Below are 19,319 nucleotides of genomic sequence, written 5' to 3' on the forward strand. Positions count from 1 at the left end.
GGCCTCAAGCAGCTGGGGGTGGGGGGGAACTGCTTCTACCCATAGTTCTGCCTGGACCCACCGTGTCCCCATCCCTCCTCCTGGGCTGGGGACAACAGGCAGGGAGGGGACGCACCTGGTGGCAGAGGGGGAGCTAGCATGGAGCCCCTGTGGCTGGAGGGATGCGGGGCTGAGCCCCCCATGGCCCCCTCCCTCCCCAGCGATCCCCAGTATGAATAATGCCGGTGACAGTGGGTGCCAGAGCTGGGGTTTACTGGAGAGCTGGGGGCAGGTGCGGAGGGGGTGCGTCCAGGACCGTCCTTTGGCCACAGGGTGCTGGGGGGTGGCAAGCGAGAGCAGGGGGCGGGGCTGGGCCCCCATGGCAGCATCTGTCTCCTCGAGCTGGCGGAGGTGGTGGCCTGGAGAGGGGACATGGGGAGGGGCTCACTGTGGGAGAAGGGAGAAGCCCCCTGCACACACCCACACGCATCTCTGTGTCCCCTTGTCCCCGTCCCCCTGTCCCCAGCACCAGCTCACCCTGCTGGTGGCAGGCCTGGCTGGTGATGCGCCAGGGGGGTGGGTTGTGGTGACCCCCCACAATCTGGCTCCTCTCTTAGCAGAGGAGTACCCACATCCCAGCAGTGGCAGGGGATGTCAGAGCCCTGCAGCACCTACCATGTCGGCTGGGCCGGCGCCTAGGCTGGCAGCCCCTTGGAGAAGGCGTACATGCCAGGGAGGTATAGCGCGTCCACCGCCTTGCCGGTCTCTTCCACCGCCCTGCACTCCGCCTCGTCCCGGTGCTTGATCTCCTGTGGGGCAGAGCATGTGGGCTGGCACCCACCGTGGCACCGCCGGGGTCCCGGCAGCCGGTGGCGACCCATGCTGGTGCCGCCCGGGGACAGCTCACCTTCACCGCCAGATGATGGCTGGGGCCGCAGTTTTGGTACTTGTCCAGCACTTTGGGGACATCGCTGTTGTCAAACTTGTAGCAAGCCAGGCAGGTCGGCTTCCGCTGGGGACAGAGCACAGCCCGTCACTGCCAGCCCCCCAGGGACACCTGGCATGTCCCGGCCAGCCCTCTGCCCTGCCAGGCCTGGGGACATCGCTGCCGCTTGCTGTGGCACTGCCACCTCACCATGAACTTGCTGGCACCCTCGGCCCTTGCCGGCATGGGCAGTGGCACAGCGGGGGCTGGGGTGGGCAGGGGGCCGTGTCCCCGCGGGGGGTGGCCCAAGAGCCCACCTGGTTCTCCAGGGTCCTGCAGTTCTGCCGCCGCGGTGCCCTCTTGCTGCAGGCTGTCTGCACCAGGGTCACCCGCAGCTCGATGAACGTCCCCGAGGGGTCTTCCTGGGGGCAGGGGGGACAGTGCGTCAGCCGCGGGGGGTTGGGCTCCCCGGAGCCCCCCTGTCTCTCCCGAAGAACTGGCACATGCAAGCTGCTGCCGTCGGTGCCCCCTGGCCGGGCACCAGCACTGCTTGTCCCACGGCCAGCCAAGGTTAATGAGTAGCTGCACTCTGGCCCCCCCCCCCGCCCCTGTGCCCCCCCGGCCCGCCCCGCCCCGCCACCAGGGCGTCCCACAGCCACCACCCCCTCCGCAGCCACCGCCACTCCTCTGGGACCCCCTGGCACCCACTGCTGCTCTTCCATGAGACCCCTGTAGCCACTGCCCCCCCTCCGTGACACCCCGTCCCTCTGGGACCCCCCTGCACCCACCGCCACTCTTCTGGGACGCCCTGGTACCCACCGCCCCTGGGACACCCCTGGCACCCCCTGCCACTCTTCCATGACACCCCTGTACCCACTGCCACCCCCCTCCAGGACACTCCCTCCCTCCAGGACACCCCTGTACCCACCGCCCCTCCCTGGGGACGCCCCTCCCCGCCGAGGCCTGGCCGGGGTCCCGGCCGCCCCCACCCCCGGGACCGGGCAGCCCCCGCTCACCCGCTCGACCACCCCCTCCACCGCCCGCTCCCTGAAGAGCGCCCGCACGCTGCTGCGCCCGTGGAAGGAGTCCAGCACGTCCCGCACCACCCGCCGCTGCAGCGGGCTCTGGCCGCCGGCCGCCAGGGCCACCAAACCCAGGCACAGGGCTAGCGGGAGCAGCCTCATCCCTGCGGCGGGGGGGCTCCCTGGCCCTGCCAGCCGCGCCGAGCCGAGCTGCCCGCGGGGCTCCCGGTCGTTCATTAACCCGTTTCCTGGGCACTGCCCCGTTCCGCCCCCGGGCCGCCCCCCCCCGCACAGCCCCCCCGGCACAGCCCCCGCACGGCCCCCCGGCACAGCCCCCGGGGGGAGGCCCCGGTCAGGGCTACCGGGGACCCAGGCGTGGCTACCGACAGCCCGGTCACAGCTACCGGGGACGCACACACGCAGGCAGCTGCGTCCCGGGGGGCTGCCACCCCCGGGAAGGGGCCCGGGGGCCGGAGGGGGGGAGCGGCCCTCCCACCTGGGCCACAAGGACCGCTCGGGCTCGGTACCGGCCGCCCCCGCCGTGCAACTGGGCAGAGCGGGCCGGCCGGGCTCCCGGAGCTCTCCCGCCCTGCTGGCCCCGCGGGGCCGTGCGACTGGTACCGGGTCCCCTGCATGCCGCCGCCCCGGGGCACTGCAAAGCCGCCGGTCCCTCCGCCCCTGCCCCCCCCGGTCCCCGCGGCCGGTGCCGTGGCGGTGGCAAGGCCTCCCCCCCCGGTGCGGGAGGCGGGAGCTGCGGGTGCCGGAGGACGAACAGCCCCCAAGGGTCGGGCCGCGGTGTCACGCACCGGCCGCCCCCCGGAGCCAGTCGCCGGAGGGGGGGGAGGGGGAAGGCCAGGCCAAGGGCCCCGCACCGACAGCGCCTCCCGCCGGCGGGGCCTGCAGGGCCGGGCCCCGGGACGAGTACAGCCGCCCCCTAGCGGAGGCTCAGCCGGACCTCCCCGATACCGGGGCCGACGGCCACACGGGGAAATGGCGGCGGGGAGACGCTCTGGCCCAGCTTGCGGCACTCTATGATGGGTCCGGGGGTGGGGGGGCCGCTCTGGCAGCGCGCCGAGGGCTCGATGGTGCGGTGTGCCGTGGCGCCGACAGAGGGCGCTGCCGGCCGCACTACGGGTGCCTCCGCGGGTCACGGCCGCTGACCCGGAAGTGCTCTGGACCCGCAGTGGGCGGGGCAGGCCTTCTCCTCCTCCTCCTCCTCCCGGTGCGTTGCCGCCGCGGTGACGTCACCGCTAGGACGACGTCATCGTGTCGCGGGACATCGTTCGCCCGTGAGTTTCCCCGGGGAGGCGACTCCGGGGGCCGGGGGGTGGGGTGGGGTGTCGTCATGGCAACGTGCGGCCCGGCCCATGGGGGGGTCTCGGTGAGGGGCTGCGCCCTGGGGGGGGCGCATAGTGAGGGCCCGGGCCGGGGCGGGGCACAGTGAGAGCCCGGGCCCGGGGGTGGGGTAGGGCACGGTGAGTAGCCCCGCGCGGTGAGACCTGGAGCCCGGGGCTGGGGGGGCGGCTGGGGCCTGGCTGGGGGGCCCGGGGCAAGGCGGGGAGGGTCGATGGGGCGGCCAGAGGGGTGTCAGGGTGTTGGGGGGGGTGACACCGGGGGCAGCAGGGCGGCTGGGCTCCCCCGGGGGGTGCCGCTCTGGTGCGGGGCTTTGCAGAGGGGGCACCCGGCTTTCCCCCCAACCCGACCGCGGTCTCTTCCCTGGCGTCGGGTCGTGGTTTGGCGTCGGGGGGGACTTTGCTGTCACCCGAGTCCCAGGGAACCGGGTTCCTCCTGCCCCGGGAAGCACCGGCAGCGCCCAACCACACAGTCACTCTGGGCACGGGGCTCCCCAGCGGGGGGGCAACGCTCAGGAACCCCCGGGCGTTCCCCGCCATTGCCCTGTCCTCGCTCCAAGGGGGAGGCGGGAAACGCTTCATGACTTCCCGGGACATTAGAAATGGGTTTGGTGTGGGAAAAGTGACGGGGGAGAGCTGAGAGGAGGCAGAGGAGGGGAGGTCGCGTTTGTCCTGCCGTGGGCAGCCCCCCTGGGAGCACCCCCCGGGCAGTGCTGTGCTGGCCAACCCACTTGCCACACAACGGATGTCGTGGCCAAAATCTGCTGAGCTGAGCACAGGATCTGGCGCCCGCGGCCACCCCCGCGCCCAGCTTATTGTCACTGGTGTCCTGTCCCTGTCGAGTGGCAGCACAACCCAGCTGTGACCACCAGCTCTGAGCCCCTCTCCGGACTGTACCTGGCATGCCTCGGCCCCCCACCGCAGCCCCGGCCCCGCTCCCCACCTGCATGCCCTCAGACAGCTGCCTGCTAGCCCGGGGCTTCCCGGGCCGTAAGCAGATTCAGGTCCAGGGGAATTTCCATGTTTTGGCGTCAAGAGTTCTCCCCTGAAGCTGGTTCTTCCCCTTGGGGCAGGGTTTGCAGGCAGCTCACTGCCAAGGGACTGGGTTTGTGCCGTGGCCGCAAGGCCCTGCCTGCGCCACTGCCACCTTCTTCCTGCTGCTCCAGCAAGCCTCGGAGGACTCTCCCCCCCCCCCCCCCCCCCCCCCCGAATTCCCGTTACTGCCTCTCCTTGGCTGTGCCGGCTCTGTAACCGGCTGTGGGGAGCGATGCGGTGTGGTTAAACACATACACAAAGCCCTGGCAGGGCTGCTCACCAGGGCTGAGCTGGCTGCGGGATCCATCAGTGCCTGGTGGCATTAGCGATCGGGAGCTAATGACGCCTCATGCAGCAGAGAGCTGTGTCCCGCTGCTGTGACACCCCTGGGACATGCCCCCCAGCAGGTGTCCGCACCAGAGGGTCTGGGGCCCTGAGTGCGGTACGCTGCCACGGAGGGGTGGGATCCCAGCCGGCTCCCACGCGGTGTGGCTCTGCTGCCAGATTCCAAAAATAGTTCTAATTAGGTGTTTGTCAAAGCGTCCCAGTCGCTGCCGGGGCTTTTTAAGGGTGATGTGGGGCTTGCGCGTGGATGGGGGGGGGTCTAATCTGAAGTGTCGCTGCAGTAGCCCCCTCCTCGAGGCACCGTGTCCTGCACAGGACGCTGGAGAGGAGGGAACAGAGCGGGCACCCCCGGAAAAGGTGGGCAAGAGGTTCCTTTCCGACCAGCGCTGGGCAGAAGGCGTTTTGCTGGTGGGTCACGGAGCGGGTGCTGGGGAGGGAGGTCAGCCGGAGCGGGGCTGGGTGGCACAGGAGCGGGCATGGCTGGCGAGGCGGTGCCGGGAGCTGTCGCTGCCAGTCCCTACGGCCGCACGCAGCGCTCGGCGTGTGGTGACAGGCCTCTCGGCGTGGACTACAAATCCCAGTAGCGCTGCGGGGAAGCTTCGCTGTAAACAGAATGAATCCGGGCCAGACCCTGGGGTCAGCGCCTTCCTCTCCCCTAAAATAACTCGGAGGAGGAGGAGGGATACAGACACTGGCAGAGCCTCTCCCGAGGCCGGCGCGCCGCTCCAGCTTTGCCTGCCGGCGTGCTGCGCTGCTTGCTCTGCTCACCCGCTCCTCTCTCTCGCCCTCGCAGGGACCTGCAGCAGCCATTTGGAGGAAGTGGAGGAAGCTCGGAGCCCGCGACCCTGGCGGAAGGCGGAGGACAGCCGCCGCCCCGTGCGCTCCTCGGAGCTGATGTCCTCTCCCCTCGCCGGGCGGCCCTGAGGGGAGCGATGTCTGCGGGGGGAGCGCCCCAGGTACGTGCGGGGCACTGGCGGAGGGCAGTGGCTTCCCCGCCGTCCCTGGGGAGGGGAAAGCCCGAAGCGGGGCCGGCTCTGGCCGGGTCCCTCTGCGGCAGAGCAGGGCGGCTGCTGGTACGGTTGGGAGGAGCCCTGCTCCGCTTTCATGCCGCGACATTTTGGGGGGGGCTCTTGGGGTTTTCCCAGGGGCTGGGAGCTCTTCTGGTGATTTCTCCTCGTCATTTGGAAATACTGGTGCCCAAGGAGCCGCGCTAACCCCGTGTGAGACTTTTCTTTTAAATTGGCGCTTCTTAAAGTTACGGCAGCCGTCAGAGCGCGGGCTGGGCTCCGTGTCTCCTGCCATCTGCTCTCCTTGTGCTCCTGCCAAGCTACAGAGGAGTTTTGAGGGAAGAGAGGAATCCTGGGGAGGGAGGGTGGGTGGATTGGGTGTCGAGCTTCCCAGGAGAAGCCACTTTGCCTTCTTAAGGAGGTCTCCTCCTTTGGTCGAGATCCAGGCTGGGTTGGCAGCGGGGCCGGGTGATTGCACCCAGGCAAGGGATCCACTTGGGAAAGAAGTGATCTTGTTAGAGAGGGTGACGAGCGTGTGGCTTCAGGTCTTAGTGAGCTCCATTCAAGGGTTTTGCTGATGAAGAAACTGAGGCACGGAGAATTCCTGTGCCAAAACAAGTCAGTGGCGAAGCGGGAGGTCTTAGCCTGAGCCCTTGTGCCTGCCTGGAGCTCTGTCCTGCCCTCCCACACCTCTGCCTGCACCTCCCTGCTCCTTTCCTGAAGGATTAGAGCTACCTTTTGACACGCCGTGTGTCACGGCGCAGGGGCAGCAGTGCCCAGTGTTGCGGCTGGTCTGCTGGGCAGAGCCAGCCCTTCTGCCTCCTCCAGTGTCGCATCAGCTTTTCCCAGCCCTCCACAGGGAAGAGGGCCCAGGAGTTCTCCCACTCGCGCTGCAGGAGCTCTGGAGTCCGAGGAGAACACCCTGGTGGTGATCCTGCTGAGTCAGGACCCTGTTAGCTCTCAAGTTCAGGTTCAAAGGGGTGCAAGGGCTCTCTGAGGGCCCAGGTGTTTGAAGTGGTGCGGCATGCCTGTCACCCCGGGCCAGGTGCACACCTCACTGTGGGGCAGATCTTACTGGTGGCAGCCCATGGGCATTGGGTACCGATCCAAAACCCCACCGCTGTCAGATTGTTGAGGTTGGAAGAGCTTTAAAATCATTGAGTCCAACCATTAACCCAGCACTGCCAAGCCCACCACTAAACCACGTTTCTAAGTGCCACGTGTACATGTCTTTTAAATATCTCCGGGGATGGTGACTTCACCATGTCCCTGGGCAGCCTGTCCCAGTGCCTGACCACCCTTTCAGGGAAGATGTTCCCCAACCCCCAGTCTAAACTTCCCCTGGTGCAACTTGAGGCCGTTTCCTCTTGTTCTGTCACTTGTTCCTGGGAGCACAGACCGACCCCCCCTCGCTGCACCCCCCTGTCAGGCAGCTGCAGGGAGCGAGAAGGTCCCCCCGAGCCCCCTTCTCTCCAGGCTGAACACCCAGCTTTCCCCTGAGCTCCCCCCCCCAGGCTGTGCCCCAGCCCCCTGCCCGGCTCTGGACACGCTCCAGCCCCTCAGGGTCTGGCTGGTGCTGAGGGGCCCAGACTGAGCCCAGCATTCGAGGGGCGGCCCCCCCAGTGCCCAGTGCAGGGGGATGGTCGCTGCCCTGGTCCTGCTGGCCAAAACCCAAAGAAACAAACCCCTAGAAGGTGATGGTGATCTGCTGAAACTCTTCTCTCTCCTGGACCAGCCTGCCCATGCCCTGAACCTGCTCCCTTACCCCAGGCTGAGCGAGGTGCCGAGAGCCGGACACGAGCTGGATGCTGTTAGCACGGAGATCCCATCTGACCCCTGCACAGGTGACTGCTGGGGCTGGTGGGTGGTGGGCGGGTGGCCTCGTGCCAGACATGCTTCACTGGCATGGGAGGGAGTGTTTGTGGGTACACTTGTGTGTTCTCTGGAGTGTTTTGCTATTGCTGCTGCTGCCAACACCGCTCTTGGCGAGGCAGGGCTGGAGCAGGCTCTGGGAAGGTTTCTGATCATTTAGGGTGTTACAGACTGCAGCGGCACAGTTGTAGGTAGCCCTGCGGTAACACCAATTCCAACTGAGTGCTGGCAATGGTCTCCTCCTGAGCAGGGTGGGGGGGGCGCAGGGGATGACACAAATATCATATGTAAATATATGCATATGTGGCACCAGCTGGGAACTGGAGGCAGGTCCTTTGGCCTCTCTGCCAGCCGAGCCCTGCTAAAGGCAGAGACTTCTCTTCTGCTTGGGAGGCTCAGGTTGGAACTAATCACATTTTTGTGGTAACCTTTGAAATCTGATCATAAAAGCATTGTGCGGGATCTAAGGTTACCTGGGTGAGTGTGTGAAAGGCTGTGGAAGGAATAGTTTTCCAAAGAACGGCGCTCCTTCCCACCTTTCGCATTGCCAGAAGAAGGGAGCCTGGTGCTGGTATTTCCTTTTATCTTTAATTACACTTCAGGCATCAGAAGCTTAAAATAGATGAAAGCGATGCCCCCAGGCCTCGTTAATTTTAGCTTGTTTGTGAATTAACGCAGGCATCTCCAGCGTAACGACGCCTATGCCGAATGCGTGTTTTGCAGTGTGACAGTTCATGGTGACCAGCTCTTATCCCTTCAACCAGGCTACAGATTTTTCAAGCCCGGTGGTTTGTTTGGTATTAAACAGTCGGAGGAGCCGTACACTGAAGGCCAGCAGATGCAGGAGGAGAGCAAGATCCTTGTCAGCCCCTGTGCAGGTAGGTGCTCCATGTGTCCCAGAGGTGGCTGTGGGAGGCATGGGAAACTGGCCTTGGCAGGGGATGTTCCTCTTGTAGGCAGAGGCCAGTTTTTGGCCACTCTGGGCCAGTTTGTGGCCATTTTGAGCCAGTTTGCAGCCATTTTGAGCATTCTGAGCCAGTTTGTGGTCATTTTGGGCCAGTTAATGGCAAGTTTTTGCTATTGCTGCCGTTCCTGGCAAGTCGGGGGTGGAGTGAGCTCATCGGGGTTCTGCTCTGCACTGCAGTTACAAACTGCAGTGATTTAGGTTTTAGGCAGTACTGCGAGGATCAGGGAGTTGGACTCTGATCCTTACGGGTCCCTTCCAACTTGAGACATTCTGTGGTTCTATGAAAGACTCTGAAATTAATGTCTTGAATCTTTTTGAAATCTAGTTGAGCCTGGTCGAGTGAATAAAGTCGAGCAGCCTGAGGAGAAACCCGGGGCAGCTGCTGGCTCCTTGGAGCTGTATCCCGCAGCCGCCAGCAGTTCTGGCCGCTGGTTTCATGGTGGGCAGCGTGTGCCTGAGCGGGCGAGCGTGGAGAGAGATGGTGCCACCAGCCTCAGCCCGCTGTCCACCCGGGTGGCCTGCTGGGTGCCGCAGCTTGGTGCTGGCCCTTTCCGCTGCGCCCAGTGTGGGAAAGGCTTCCGCCAGAAGCAAAGCCTCATCACGCATGAGAGGATCCACACTGGAGAGAAACCCTACAGGTGTGGGGACTGCGGGAAGAGCTTCAGCCAGCGGCCCAACCTCCTGACCCACCGCCGTGTACACACGGGTGAGCGTCCCTTCCCCTGTGCCCAGTGCGGCAAGAGCTTCAGCCAGAAAGCCAACCTCCTGGCCCACCAGCGCATCCATGCTGCTGGCGAGAAGGCACTGGCAGGGGGTGAGCAGGAGGATGGGGCTTCCAGCAAGCCCAAGCTGCGATCGCAGCAGAGGAATTACCAGGAGGACACCCCTTTTGTCTGCCCCGAGTGTGGGAAGAGCTTCAGGCAGAAGCCCAACCTCATCACTCACCGGAGGATCCACACCGGCGAGCGTCCCTTCACCTGCTTCCTCTGTGGCAGGAGCTTCAACCAGAAAACCAACCTGGTCACCCATTACCGCGTGCACACCGGGGAGCGCCCCTTTGCCTGCACCCAGTGTGGCAAGCGCTTCACCCAGAAAACCAACCTGGTGACACACCAGAGCACCCACACCGACCTCCGCCCCTACCCCTGTGGGCAGTGCCAGAAGTGCTTCAAGGACAAAGTCTCCCTCAAAGCCCACCAGAAGACTCACGCACCACGACAGCGGCGCTGCCCAGGCCGCAGCCCAGCCGCCGGCCTGCCCTATGGCGCTGCGCCCACCCTGCTGCAGCCCGGGGGTCCTGAGCAAGAGGGCCCTTTCAGCCCCATGCCACCGCTGCCCATTCAGAAGATCCCTGAGGGCCAGGAGCTGTATTCGTGTACGGAGAAGAGCTTTCCCCCGAAGGAACCACTCCTGCCACACCAGCAGGCCCCACTGGGTGAGCAGACCTTCCCCTGTGTCCAGTGCGGGGAGGGGTTTTGCCAGAAGGTGACTCTCCTCCGGCCACAGCATGGCCCTGCCACCGAGGCTGCCGGGGGGTGCACCGCAGCCTTCAGCCACGGCCCGCACCTTCTGGGGCACCTGGGGGTGCAGCCTGTCCTCGGGGATGCAACCCCCCCGGCTCCCCAGGCCCCCGGGGCGGAGAAGCCCTTTATCTGCAACCAGTGCGGCAACAGCTTTGGCCTCTGGCTCTCCCTTGTGGCCCACCAGAAGACCCACGTCGGGCAGAAGTCCTACCCCTGCCCCGAGCATGAGAAGAGCTCCAGTGATGAGCTGTCCCCCAAAGCTCCCCAGGAGAAGCAGGTGGAGGGGAGGGCCTGGGTGTGCCCTGAGTGCGGGAGAAGCTTCGTCCAGTATGAGCGTTTGGTAAAACACAGGCAAAACCACCGGGGCCGAGGGCCCTACCGCTGCGATGTCTGTGGGAAGAGGTTCAGCCTGAAGACCAACCTGGTGACCCACCAACGCATCCACACCGGTGAGCGTCCCTTCACCTGCGGGGTCTGCGGCCGCCGCTTCAACCAGAAGGGCAACCTGGTCACCCACTACCGTACGCACACCGGGGAGCGCCCCTTTGCCTGCACCCAGTGCGGCAAGCGCTTCGCCCAGAAGCCCAACCTCATTGCCCACCAGAAAACCCACACCGGCAGGCAGCCCTTCACCTGCCTGGAGTGTCCCAAGCGCTTCAAGAGCAAGCTCTCCCTGCGGGTCCACCAGCGAGTGCACGTGGCTGAGAGACCCCAGAGTGAGCCGGGCCAGGCCCCCAGCCTGCAGACCCACCCTGGGAGCCCCTACCCCTGCTCGCTCTGTGGGGAGACCTTCGAGGAGCACGGGGAGCTGCAGCTGCACCGGCAAGGCCACGCCGGAGAGCGGCCGCATGCCTGTGCCGAGTGTGGGAAGCGATTCCGGCAGAAGGTGAATCTGGCCGTACACCAGAGGACCCACACTGGGGAGCGGCCATTCCGTTGCGCCGAATGCGGGAAGGGCTTCAGCCAGAAGGCTCACCTTCTCCGGCACCGCCGGACGCATGCCGGCGGTATCCCGCCCTCCTGCTGCGAGGGGACCTGCCCAGCGCACCAGGAGCAGCCAGATGGGAGCGGTGCTCCCCTGGGAAAAGGGGCAGAGCCCCCCAGCATGCTGCTGCCCCCCTGCTCCCGTGGAGCTGCTCATGGATCACTGGCTCGGGAGGAGCTCCGGCCGGGAGCGCAGCCCCCCAACAGACCGGAGAGCCCCTCTGGGGCAGCCGACATCCTCCTGCAGCTGATGCAGGAAGACCACCACCTTGTGCCCGGTTCCCACCACCCGCAGGAGGGTCCCGCGGGGCAGTGCCCCTGTAAGTGCACCGAGGGCGGGGAAGGCTTGAGCCCGAAGCCACCGAGCCTGCCGCCGCAGTGCTGCTGCGCCGACTGCGTGAGCCAGCGACAGCTGCTCCTCAAGCCCCAGCCCGACTGCCGGGCAGAGCTCTGGTGCAAGTACGGTGGCTGCGGCAGAAGCTTTGAGGAGAAACGAGTCCTGAGAGTGCCTGAGAGAGCGCATGGTGACGAGAAGCCCTCGCCATGCCCCAGCTGCTTGTAACGCCCGCGCAGGCTGCTGAAAACCTGCCTCTGGGCGAGGGACTGGACCTCATCGCTCTTGCACTAAAAGACACCAAACCTAATGAGGCGGCGGCTGGCGCTGGGGGCCCATTGCTGACCAAACAAGGACAGTGCCGAGGGAAAGCTGCAAGCTGGGACTCATGGTGCCTGCCAGGATGTGGCGGTGGCGGTGGTGGGGGCTCAGGAGGAGCGTGGTGGTTTTGGGAACTGAGGACCCTGCGGGTGGGTATCGAATGGGGTGAAGCAGGAGACCGACTCTGATGCACCGCATGAGCTTTCTGTCTGGTGAACATACCAAATCTATGGAGGGGACGGAGCTAAGGAGCAGTGGCAGGGCCCTGGGTCCACGATGTTCGCTCCTGCTGTGGCCGCACAGACTGTAGGGAGTGGGAAGAGCTTGGGATCTGGGATCTATCAGCTTAAAAACTGCTTCCATCATGCAGCAGACCTTGCAGTGGCACGTCTGCCTGCTCCTGCCTTTGGTCCAAGCAGAGGCCCAGAGACAGCCATGGGGCAGAGAGGGGCCTCTGTGGGTCACAGGCTTCTTCCAGAACCCTCCATCCTTCTCCTCCAGACTGGACATCATTCCACAAGAATGCATTTGGACTGGAAGAGCCGAGACCCGCTGGCAGCCGCCAGTGGAGGGGAGCAACCTGGCCAGGCTGGGTGGGAGGAGAGCACTGCAGGAGGCAGGGAGAGCTGGGGAGAGGTGTCTGGGCCCTTCCTGCCTGGGGGGCCACCTCCTGCCAGTGCTCCCTGGCCAATGTGGCAGGGGCCGGCTGGTGGCTTCCCTGGGGGTGGAGCAGAGGCGCTGGCCGAGCACCGGAAAAATGAGAAACAGCCGGGAAACGGCGTGGAAGCATCTCTGCTCACCTCTGCTTCCCAAAGGGACCCGGGAGGAGCCTGCCCTCTGAGCCCGGGGAGGGGGGGGGCACGCAGGGTGATGGGGGGGGTGGGGAAGGGGGGGTGTAGCTTTTGCTTCTCTACTTGCTCTGTGGATAATCTTTCTGACTAGCACCTCTTTCTGGTACTCAGTTAACTTCTGGATAAGTAACCCACATGCACTGGGGTGGTGGCCATAGCCTGCGGAGCTGTGGTGGTAGCTTGTGGCAGTGGTGTCCACTGTTTCCCTGCTGGCACGGGTTCCTGGCTGCCGGCAGCGGCAGGGGTGCATGGGAGGCACAGGTTGCTTGCCAGGGCTTGCCTGGTGCATCTCTGCTTCCCTGTCGGCGCAGCAGAGCCCATGGTACCGGGAGGCGAAGCTGGGGAGCCATGTTGGCGGGGCAGAGCTTTAGAAATGGGAACCGAGCGCCTGAAAGCCAGCGTGGTTGCGGAGGGCGCTTTGTCTGGGAGGGGAAACCCACCTCGGCTGTTGCGTCCGAGGGGTGCCACTGGCCCACCGCTCCCCTCCCATGTGCCACCAGCTCTGCCCGGCTGTGCCACAGCAGCCGTGTCTTGCCGCGCTGGGCTGTAGAGCCGCGTGGCTGCAACCACTGGACAGTGACCTTCTTTGCAAACACCTGGGATGGCGTTAACCGCAGCCCAGCTCGGCACCACGCTGCTCACCACCAGCACCCAGCTACTTGCATATGTTCCGGGGGTGCAGCGTAAGGGGAGGCTTTGTCACCTGCCGGGGGCCAGGGTGGCAGCTGGGGGGACGCCGGGATGGTCACGACTGGAGCTTTGGCTGGGGTGCAGCACCCTGAGCCAACAGCAGCCAGCTGGGAGCTGCCTGGAACCCAAAATCTGGTAGGCGGGGGTGGATGTCCACCCCTGTCCCCCCTCACCCGCTCTCCCCAGGGCACGTGTGTCCCCCTCCTCCCCTCTGCCCCGCTCCAGCAGCATTTCAGGTCCTTGCAATTCTATTTTTTTGAGGTTATTTAAAATAAAAGCTTTCTCACAGCAGGTTCCTGGCTCTGGCCTGGGAAGCGTCGGGGCTGTGCTGCGGCATGAGCCTGGCCTGGGAGCTGGGGCCAGTCTGCGGCAGCAGGGTCTGCCCTGGGCTCGCACCCAGGCTGGAGTGTGGGCTCGGGCGAAGGCAGGCGAGTTTCTGGCTCGATCCAAAGCTCTTCCTGACCCTTGAGGCCAGAGCCGTGTCCCTGGGCCACCGGCCACCTTCCTGGTTGAGCCAGGGTGCCTGGCCACCTGCAGCTCGGCGGGCACGCTGCGTGCCAGCTCTGCTGGCCCCTGGCCCCACTCACAGGGACCACCAGCACAGCCAAGGGAGGGGCACTGGGCCCGGCTTTCTCCCCTACTGACAGACAGAGCACAGCACTGGATGGCACCTGGCCTCTGTTCTGCGGCCGTGGCTCTGCGGGACGGCAAGCTGTGGTTCAGGGTTGTGTTGGGCCTAGTTACCAGTAATGCCACTGGCTGGGAAGCCCCTCTGCAGAGGAAGCCTTTGCCAAAGCCACCGGCCCCTGGGCTCCCCTTGCCCCACGGAGCACGGCATTCCCTGGCGAATGCCCCCAGCACTGCCCAGGCTGCTCCATGGGTGCTTTAGCCACGAGCTGCACATGGCTGCGCTGCTCACCACGCTCTGGCGGGGACATGAAGCCGAGGTGACCTCTGGCTATCCCCCTATCACTGTACCCGGACAGATGTCCCCTGTCCTGTCCCACGGCAGCCCCTGGCCGCACACCTCCACCAGAACGGGAGCAGTACCAGGTCTGTGGCTGCCAGCTGCATCCTGGCTGTCCCCACTAGACCTGCGATTCACCTCCCGGCCTGCTTCAGCACTCGTCGTCACAGTCCCCTTGGGGAGGGGACATGTCCCCACTTGTCCCCCGCCAGCCAGTTCCTGGCTTTGGCTCTGGAAGGCAGGTGTGGATGGTGTTTTGGCATCACCCGGCATGTCAGGCCTGGGCAATGGGGTGATAGCAATCTCTGCCGACGGCATCCCAGCCCGCCTGGCTGCCGAATGCTGACAAGCTGCGGCCTGCAGGGAGCCTTTGTGCCGAGCATGCCTGGCGGGTGCCCAGGGCTGGCCCCGGCTGTGCCGCGCTGCCGCCACCCTCCCGTGCGCTCTGTGGCCACTGAACCTCTCCAGGACACCCAGGCTCAGTTATGGCCTGGAGGTGCAGGTGGTGCCACCAGCTCCTGGTGGTGCCGGTGCCCCAGTGCGGCAGCTGGGGATGCCAGGAGACCGCGACAGGGAGAAACGCCTGGTCCCTGCTGCAGCAGGAGCTCAGGGCCAGCATGGCCCCAAGCCCTGCATGGTGTGGCCCCAGTGCCCAGCCATGGGCTCCTGTCCCCGTGACATCCCTGTGCTCGGCCCCAGTGTGGCAGGCGGGTGCCAGGCTCTGTGCCGTGGGGCCTGTGTCATAGCGCTGCTGCCATCACCACCAGCCTGTGGCTCAGCAGGGACCGGTGCTACCGCCAGCTTTGTGCCAGGGTAACTGTCATGTCTGCCACACCACCACCAAAACGTGGGCCAGTGCTCCTGACGATGGCTGGTGGCACACGGGCACCACCGGGCTGCAGCTCCCTGCGCTGGTGGGGGGATCCCCCCATGCTGGCAGCCCCCCAGCATGGCCGGGCCCGGCACAGGCGAGCCGGTCTCAGTGTGGGAGAAGCTGCGGGTCCCGCGTGGGCTGGGGTAACTCGCTGTCACCAGGGTGTCCCAGCCCTGAAGCTGCCGCGACAGCTGCCCCACATGCTGGACAAGGGTCCTGTGGCACCGAACGCACCCGGGACCCTGACCCCGGCCGGCGCAAGGGGGCCACTCCCGCGTGAAGGGGCGCTCGGCAGTCCCGCGCCCACCCGAGTCACCCGTGGGCTCGGAGCCACGTGGCTGAGCACCCCGGTCGGTCCCCCCGTGGGACCCCCGCCGCTCCCGGCCCCGGGGTTTGCAGCACTTGAGGCCGGGCCCTGCGCCCGGGGGGGCCGCGCTGCGGTGGGCTGGGGCGGGGGGGGTGTCTGGGGAGGGGTCCGGGGGTGCTGCCGGGCCCGCTCCGCCGGGGCCCGCGGGCGGAGCCGCCGCAAGGCCGGGGTGACGGGCGCCGGTGCGTCAGGCGGGCGGGGCCGGCGGGACGCGGCGCGGCGGCGGAGCGGGGCAGGTCGGTGCCGGGGAGGGGGGGCAGACGCGCCGCCGGGGGGCACCGGGGAGCCCCGAGGGCGGGGCGGGGGGAGCGGGGACGGGGACCGGGACCCCCCAACCCGCGCTCCGGCCGGCCCCGGGCCGGCCCCCCCGCCTGGAAGCGCCGCGGACACGCGTGGGAGCCGCCGGCCCGGGCTGCGCGGGGGGAGCCGGGAGCGGGGCGGGCGCGGGCGGCGCGGGTGGGCCCGGCCCCGCTGGGCTCGGCTCGGCTCGGCTCGGCTCAGCTCAGCCCAGGTGGGCCCGTCTCGGTTCGGTTGGGCTCGCCCGGCGCGGGTGGGCTCGGCTCGGCTGGGCTCAGCCTGGCTTGGTTTGGGTGGGCTCAGCTCTGCTCGGGTGTGCTCTGCCCGGCTTGGCCCAGCCCGGCCTGGCTCGGCCCTCATTGCTGCTCCCGTTGAGGCCGGGCCCTGGCACCTTCCCCCTCGGGGCTGCTGCAGCTCCCATATCCCCCATATCCCTCATATCCCCCATACCACCCACACCTCCTGTACCCCCTACATCCCCTGTACCCCCTGTACCACCCACACTGGGATACCTCGACACGGCAGCCGGGGCAGGGCAGGGGGCACAGGTGGGTGGGAGCACCCCAGGGGTGGCTCGGTGGGTGCTGGTGGTCCTGGCACAGCCCAGCCTGGCCGGTCGGCAGAGGCGCAGGGCCAGTGCGGGGGCTGCAGCCCTGGTGTTTCCCCCCCCCAGGGATGCGGGTGCCGTGACTCACAGTGGGTGCCCATGACAGACCTGGCTTCGCCCATGGGCGAGAGCCCCTTCGCCTTCCCAGGCGGCGAGGAGGGGCTGGGGGACGAGAAGGCGCTGGTGATCCACAGCCAGGCAGAGGAGGAGGCGGAGAAGGAGTTCAAGTGCATCCTCTGCGGGGAATGCTTCGGCCAGCAGCCCAGCCTTGCCCGACACCAGAAGCACCACGCTGGGGAACGCACCTTCATCTGTGCCGAGTGTGGCAAAGCCTTCAGCCTCAAGCACAACCTCATCATCCACCAGCGCATCCACACTGGGGAGCGTCCCTACCAGTGCGGCGTCTGCCAGAAGAGCTTCAGCCTCAAGCAGAACCTGCTCACCCACCAGCGCATCCACAGCGGTGAGAAGCCCTTCTCCTGTCAGCGCTGCGGGAAGCGCTTCCGTGAGCAGCGCTTCCTCCTCAACCACCAGCGCACCCACGCCGAGGACCGGCCTGGCACCACCACTGACACGGATGTCCAGCCCGGCGGCAGCCGCTCGCCAGAGCCTCATGAGGCAGCCGGCGGCCCCTTCGCCTGTGCCCGGTGTGGGAAGAGCTTCGGCTGCAGGAGCAGCCTGGCCATGCACCAGCGCAGCCATGGTGGGGAGCGGCCCTTCACCTGCCCCGACTGCGGCAAGACCTTCAGCCAAAAGGGCTCCCTGAGGATCCACCGGCGCACCCACACCAGTGAGGCCCCCTTCACCTGCGCCCAGTGTGGCCAGAGCTTTGCCCAGAAGGGCAACTTCACCGCGCACCAGTGCACCCATGGGGCCGGGGCTGCCCTCACATGAGCCCCCGCCCCACCTCGGCACCCCCTGCCCACACCGGCCCCCCTCCAACCACAGGTCCTGCGGTGCCCATGCCACCTTTGGGGCTGCCCCCCTCAGCCAGTTCCCACCACAGGGTGCTCCACTCGCACTCCCTCCTGCAATGGGGAATTCTGTCCTGCGGGAGCTGGGGGTCACTAGACGCTTCCCTGGGGTTACAGGACAGTGCTGTCGGCACGGTGCAGGGAGCCACCAGCATACCTGCTCGGGGCACATCACACGGCTCAGCCGCACACACAGCCGTGTCCAGCCTGACAGGATGCCAGGGAACGCCCAGGGCCGTGCTGCTCGCCTGCTTCCCACCCCTCGTCCTCCTGCTGGGTTTTTTCTCCTGATGGCTAGGAGGCCATTCCTACCAGCACCAGGAGCCTCAGGCTCTCCTGTCCCCTGTGCCAGGAGGAGCCTCATGCAGCCTGCGCAGTTCCCTGGGAGCCCTTCCTCCCCCTTGCCCAGCACCACAGTGGTGCAGCCTCGTGCTGCAGCCTAAACCCCTTGGATCAGGGTGAGAGACCGTGGAGGAGGAGGAGGAAGAGGAGGGAGGTTTCCCCAGGGCATCCGCACGCCGTCCCCCTGCCCTGGCTGGCATGGCTGCAGTCCACTGCGGTGAACCCACTCGCCAGCCAGCATGGCTGAAGTGCCTGGTGCTGGCGCAGGGTAACCTCTGCTGTGATTGCTCACCCAGGAAATGACAGCTGTGACTGCCAGAGCAGAGCCGGACCTCAGCAGCTGCCAGCCCCATGCCACATCCTGCAGGGATGGAGCTGCACCACCGGGCATGAAGAGGAGGAGGCAGTGGCTCGCCCCGGCTGCACGGAGAGCCCCCAGTGGCACAGAAATCACACGAAATAAAAATTAAATAAAACACAAAGCTCGAGGGTGGAGACTGCTTCCCCACTGGCAGCAGCTCCAGCATGGAGGAGGGACTGCATTGAGGTAGGGGGCTGCACCCTGCTGCGGCAAGGCAGAGACCCCCAGCCCAGGCAGCGCAGAGGTCCCAGCACGGTACCAGCGGTGAGGAGCTGAAGGATGACAGCGGCGGGTAGCACCTGGCCAAGAAGGTGTGGGGTGAGGGCAGCAGGGAGGACGCAGGGTGGGAAGTCTCCACTCTGACACCAAACCGCGGTGGCGAGCCAGAGCCTGGCTGGGAGAAATGAGATGCACCAGGGTAGGAAAACCTCTGCCATGCCGGGCACATGCGGCTGCGGGAGAGGACTGGCACATGGCACAGCTCTGGCTCCTGATGAGGCCAACGTCCTGGTCACTGCTGAATCCTGAGGGAGCTGGGCCAGGGCTCCCTCCTGCAGACCCTCCCTGCACCCTTGTGTGACGCCCTGGGCCAGCCGCAGGATCCAGGTCAAGTGTCCAGGGTAAGTGTCCCCATGGGGGGGGACATGTGGCACTTCACAACACCCCAGCCTTCACCTGGTGCCAGCAGCACTGCCTGTCCCGGGGCAGGATGCTCCATGCACGGAACAATGAACCAGAGCAGCAGAAATGCATTTTCCAAACCCAGGGACGTTGTTCCCCGAGCGTGTCACTCAGCACAGGGCCGTCCTGGTGGGCTGGCACCACGCTGCCCACGCGCTTCCCCCCAGCTCCCAGTACTCCCAGACAAGGAGCGAAGCCCTCACGGGTGCCTGCACAGGGACCCCCCGCACTGCCCTGTCCCCCCACCATCTCCTTTGCTGCTGTTGTGTGGAAATGCAGGTACTTCGATATGTATCATTAAACGAATTAAAGCCTGGAAAATCCCACGTCTCTATCTCACTGGGAACATGGGGGGCCCTGCTGGGTCAGCCCATCCCTGTGCTGGGCATGCAGAGCAGAGCTGGGAGAACTGTCCCGGCCTTCCCATCGGCACTCCGACCCCACCGGGGTGTCCTGGAGAACAAATGCAAACATGTATTTAGCAAAACCCCCAAGTCACGTTCCATGGTTGTGGTTCACAATGTGCAGTCAAGCCAGGAACCACATTCGAGTGATGGCTCTGGGTGCTGCACAGCGGCAGGGGCTGCTCTGCTGGGGCTGGGGGTGGGGGGCAAGGGCAGCCGCTGCTCAGGCTCACTGAGG

General features: G+C 66.1%; 3 protein-coding genes across 9 annotated transcripts; 2 read left to right on the top strand and 1 right to left on the bottom strand.

Moving 5' to 3' along the window:
* Nucleotides 1–235: 235 nt before the first annotated feature.
* Nucleotides 236–2,175, bottom strand: RARRES2 (retinoic acid receptor responder 2). The gene is made up of 5 exons (XM_055706860.1): nucleotides 1,921–2,175; nucleotides 1,222–1,326; nucleotides 887–991; nucleotides 655–788; nucleotides 236–398 (listed from the first exon to the last, which is right to left on the bottom strand). Exons 1-4 carry the CDS (start codon nucleotides 2,161–2,163, stop codon nucleotides 675–677), a joined length of 567 nt encoding a protein of 188 aa, XP_055562835.1. The 5' UTR covers nucleotides 2,164–2,175; the 3' UTR covers nucleotides 236–398; nucleotides 655–674.
* A 949-nt stretch (nucleotides 2,176–3,124) lies between these two features.
* On the top strand, nucleotides 3,125–13,498 carry LOC114016685 (zinc finger protein 271-like). Of its 6 annotated transcripts, none has more exons than XM_055706826.1 (5): nucleotides 3,125–3,215; nucleotides 5,452–5,614; nucleotides 7,401–7,509; nucleotides 8,302–8,415; nucleotides 8,830–13,498. In XM_055706826.1, the coding sequence occupies exons 2-5, from the start codon at nucleotides 5,591–5,593 to the stop codon at nucleotides 11,571–11,573; spliced, it is 2,991 nt and encodes a 996-aa protein (XP_055562801.1). In that variant the 5' UTR covers nucleotides 3,125–3,215; nucleotides 5,452–5,590; the 3' UTR covers nucleotides 11,574–13,498. The 6 variants fall into 6 exon arrangements, with proteins under 6 accessions (XP_055562801.1, XP_055562799.1, XP_055562800.1 ...); XM_055706824.1 differs by lacking the exon at nucleotides 3,125–3,215 and adding an exon at nucleotides 3,262–3,307; XM_055706825.1 differs by lacking the exon at nucleotides 3,125–3,215 and adding an exon at nucleotides 4,479–5,066.
* A 2,043-nt stretch (nucleotides 13,499–15,541) lies between these two features.
* On the top strand, nucleotides 15,542–19,003 carry LOC114016691 (oocyte zinc finger protein XlCOF26). 2 transcript variants are annotated; one of them, XM_055706857.1, is made up of 3 exons: nucleotides 15,542–15,651; nucleotides 16,386–17,109; nucleotides 17,932–19,003. In XM_055706857.1, exons 2-3 carry the CDS (start codon nucleotides 16,419–16,421, stop codon nucleotides 18,096–18,098), a joined length of 858 nt encoding a protein of 285 aa, XP_055562832.1. In that variant the 5' UTR covers nucleotides 15,542–15,651; nucleotides 16,386–16,418; the 3' UTR covers nucleotides 18,099–19,003. The 2 variants fall into 2 exon arrangements, with proteins under 2 accessions (XP_055562832.1, XP_055562833.1); XM_055706858.1 differs by having other exon boundaries at nucleotides 16,386–19,003.
* The last annotated feature ends 316 nt before the right edge of the window (nucleotides 19,004–19,319 follow it).

Source organism: Falco cherrug, chromosome 4 (genome assembly GCF_023634085.1).
Source record: "Falco cherrug isolate bFalChe1 chromosome 4, bFalChe1.pri, whole genome shotgun sequence".
In the NCBI taxonomy this organism is placed as follows: Eukaryota; Metazoa; Chordata; class Aves; order Falconiformes; family Falconidae; genus Falco; species Falco cherrug.

What these genes read in the sequence shown, in the direction of transcription:
- RARRES2 (XM_055706860.1), bottom strand. Translation starts at nt 2,163, where the DNA reads ATGAACGACCGGGAGCCCCGCGGGCAGCTCGGCTCGGCGCGGCTGGCA. An exon ending in GCAGGACCCTGGAGAACCAG is followed by an intron (nt 992 to 1,221) that starts GTGGGCTCTTGG and finishes CTCTGTCCCCAG; the next exon opens with CGGAAGCCGACCTGCCTGGC. An exon ending in GCCATCATCTGGCGGTGAAG is followed by an intron (nt 789 to 886) that starts GTGAGCTGTCCC and finishes TCTGCCCCACAG; the next exon opens with GAGATCAAGCACCGGGACGA.
- LOC114016685 (XM_055706823.1), top strand. Translation starts at nt 5,272, where the DNA reads ATGAATCCGGGCCAGACCCTGGG. An exon ending in AATCCGGGCCAGACCCTGGG is followed by an intron (nt 5,295 to 5,451) that starts GTCAGCGCCTTC and finishes TCGCCCTCGCAG; the next exon opens with GGACCTGCAGCAGCCATTTG. An exon ending in CCCATCTGACCCCTGCACAG is followed by an intron (nt 7,510 to 8,301) that starts GTGACTGCTGGG and finishes CCCTTCAACCAG; the next exon opens with GCTACAGATTTTTCAAGCCC.
- LOC114016691 (XM_055706857.1), top strand. Translation starts at nt 16,419, where the DNA reads ATGACAGACCTGGCTTCGCCCATGGGCGAGAGCCCCTTCGCCTTCCCA. An exon ending in CCACCGGCGCACCCACACCA is followed by an intron (nt 17,110 to 17,931) that starts GTGAGGCCCCCT and finishes TTGCTCACCCAG; the next exon opens with GAAATGACAGCTGTGACTGC.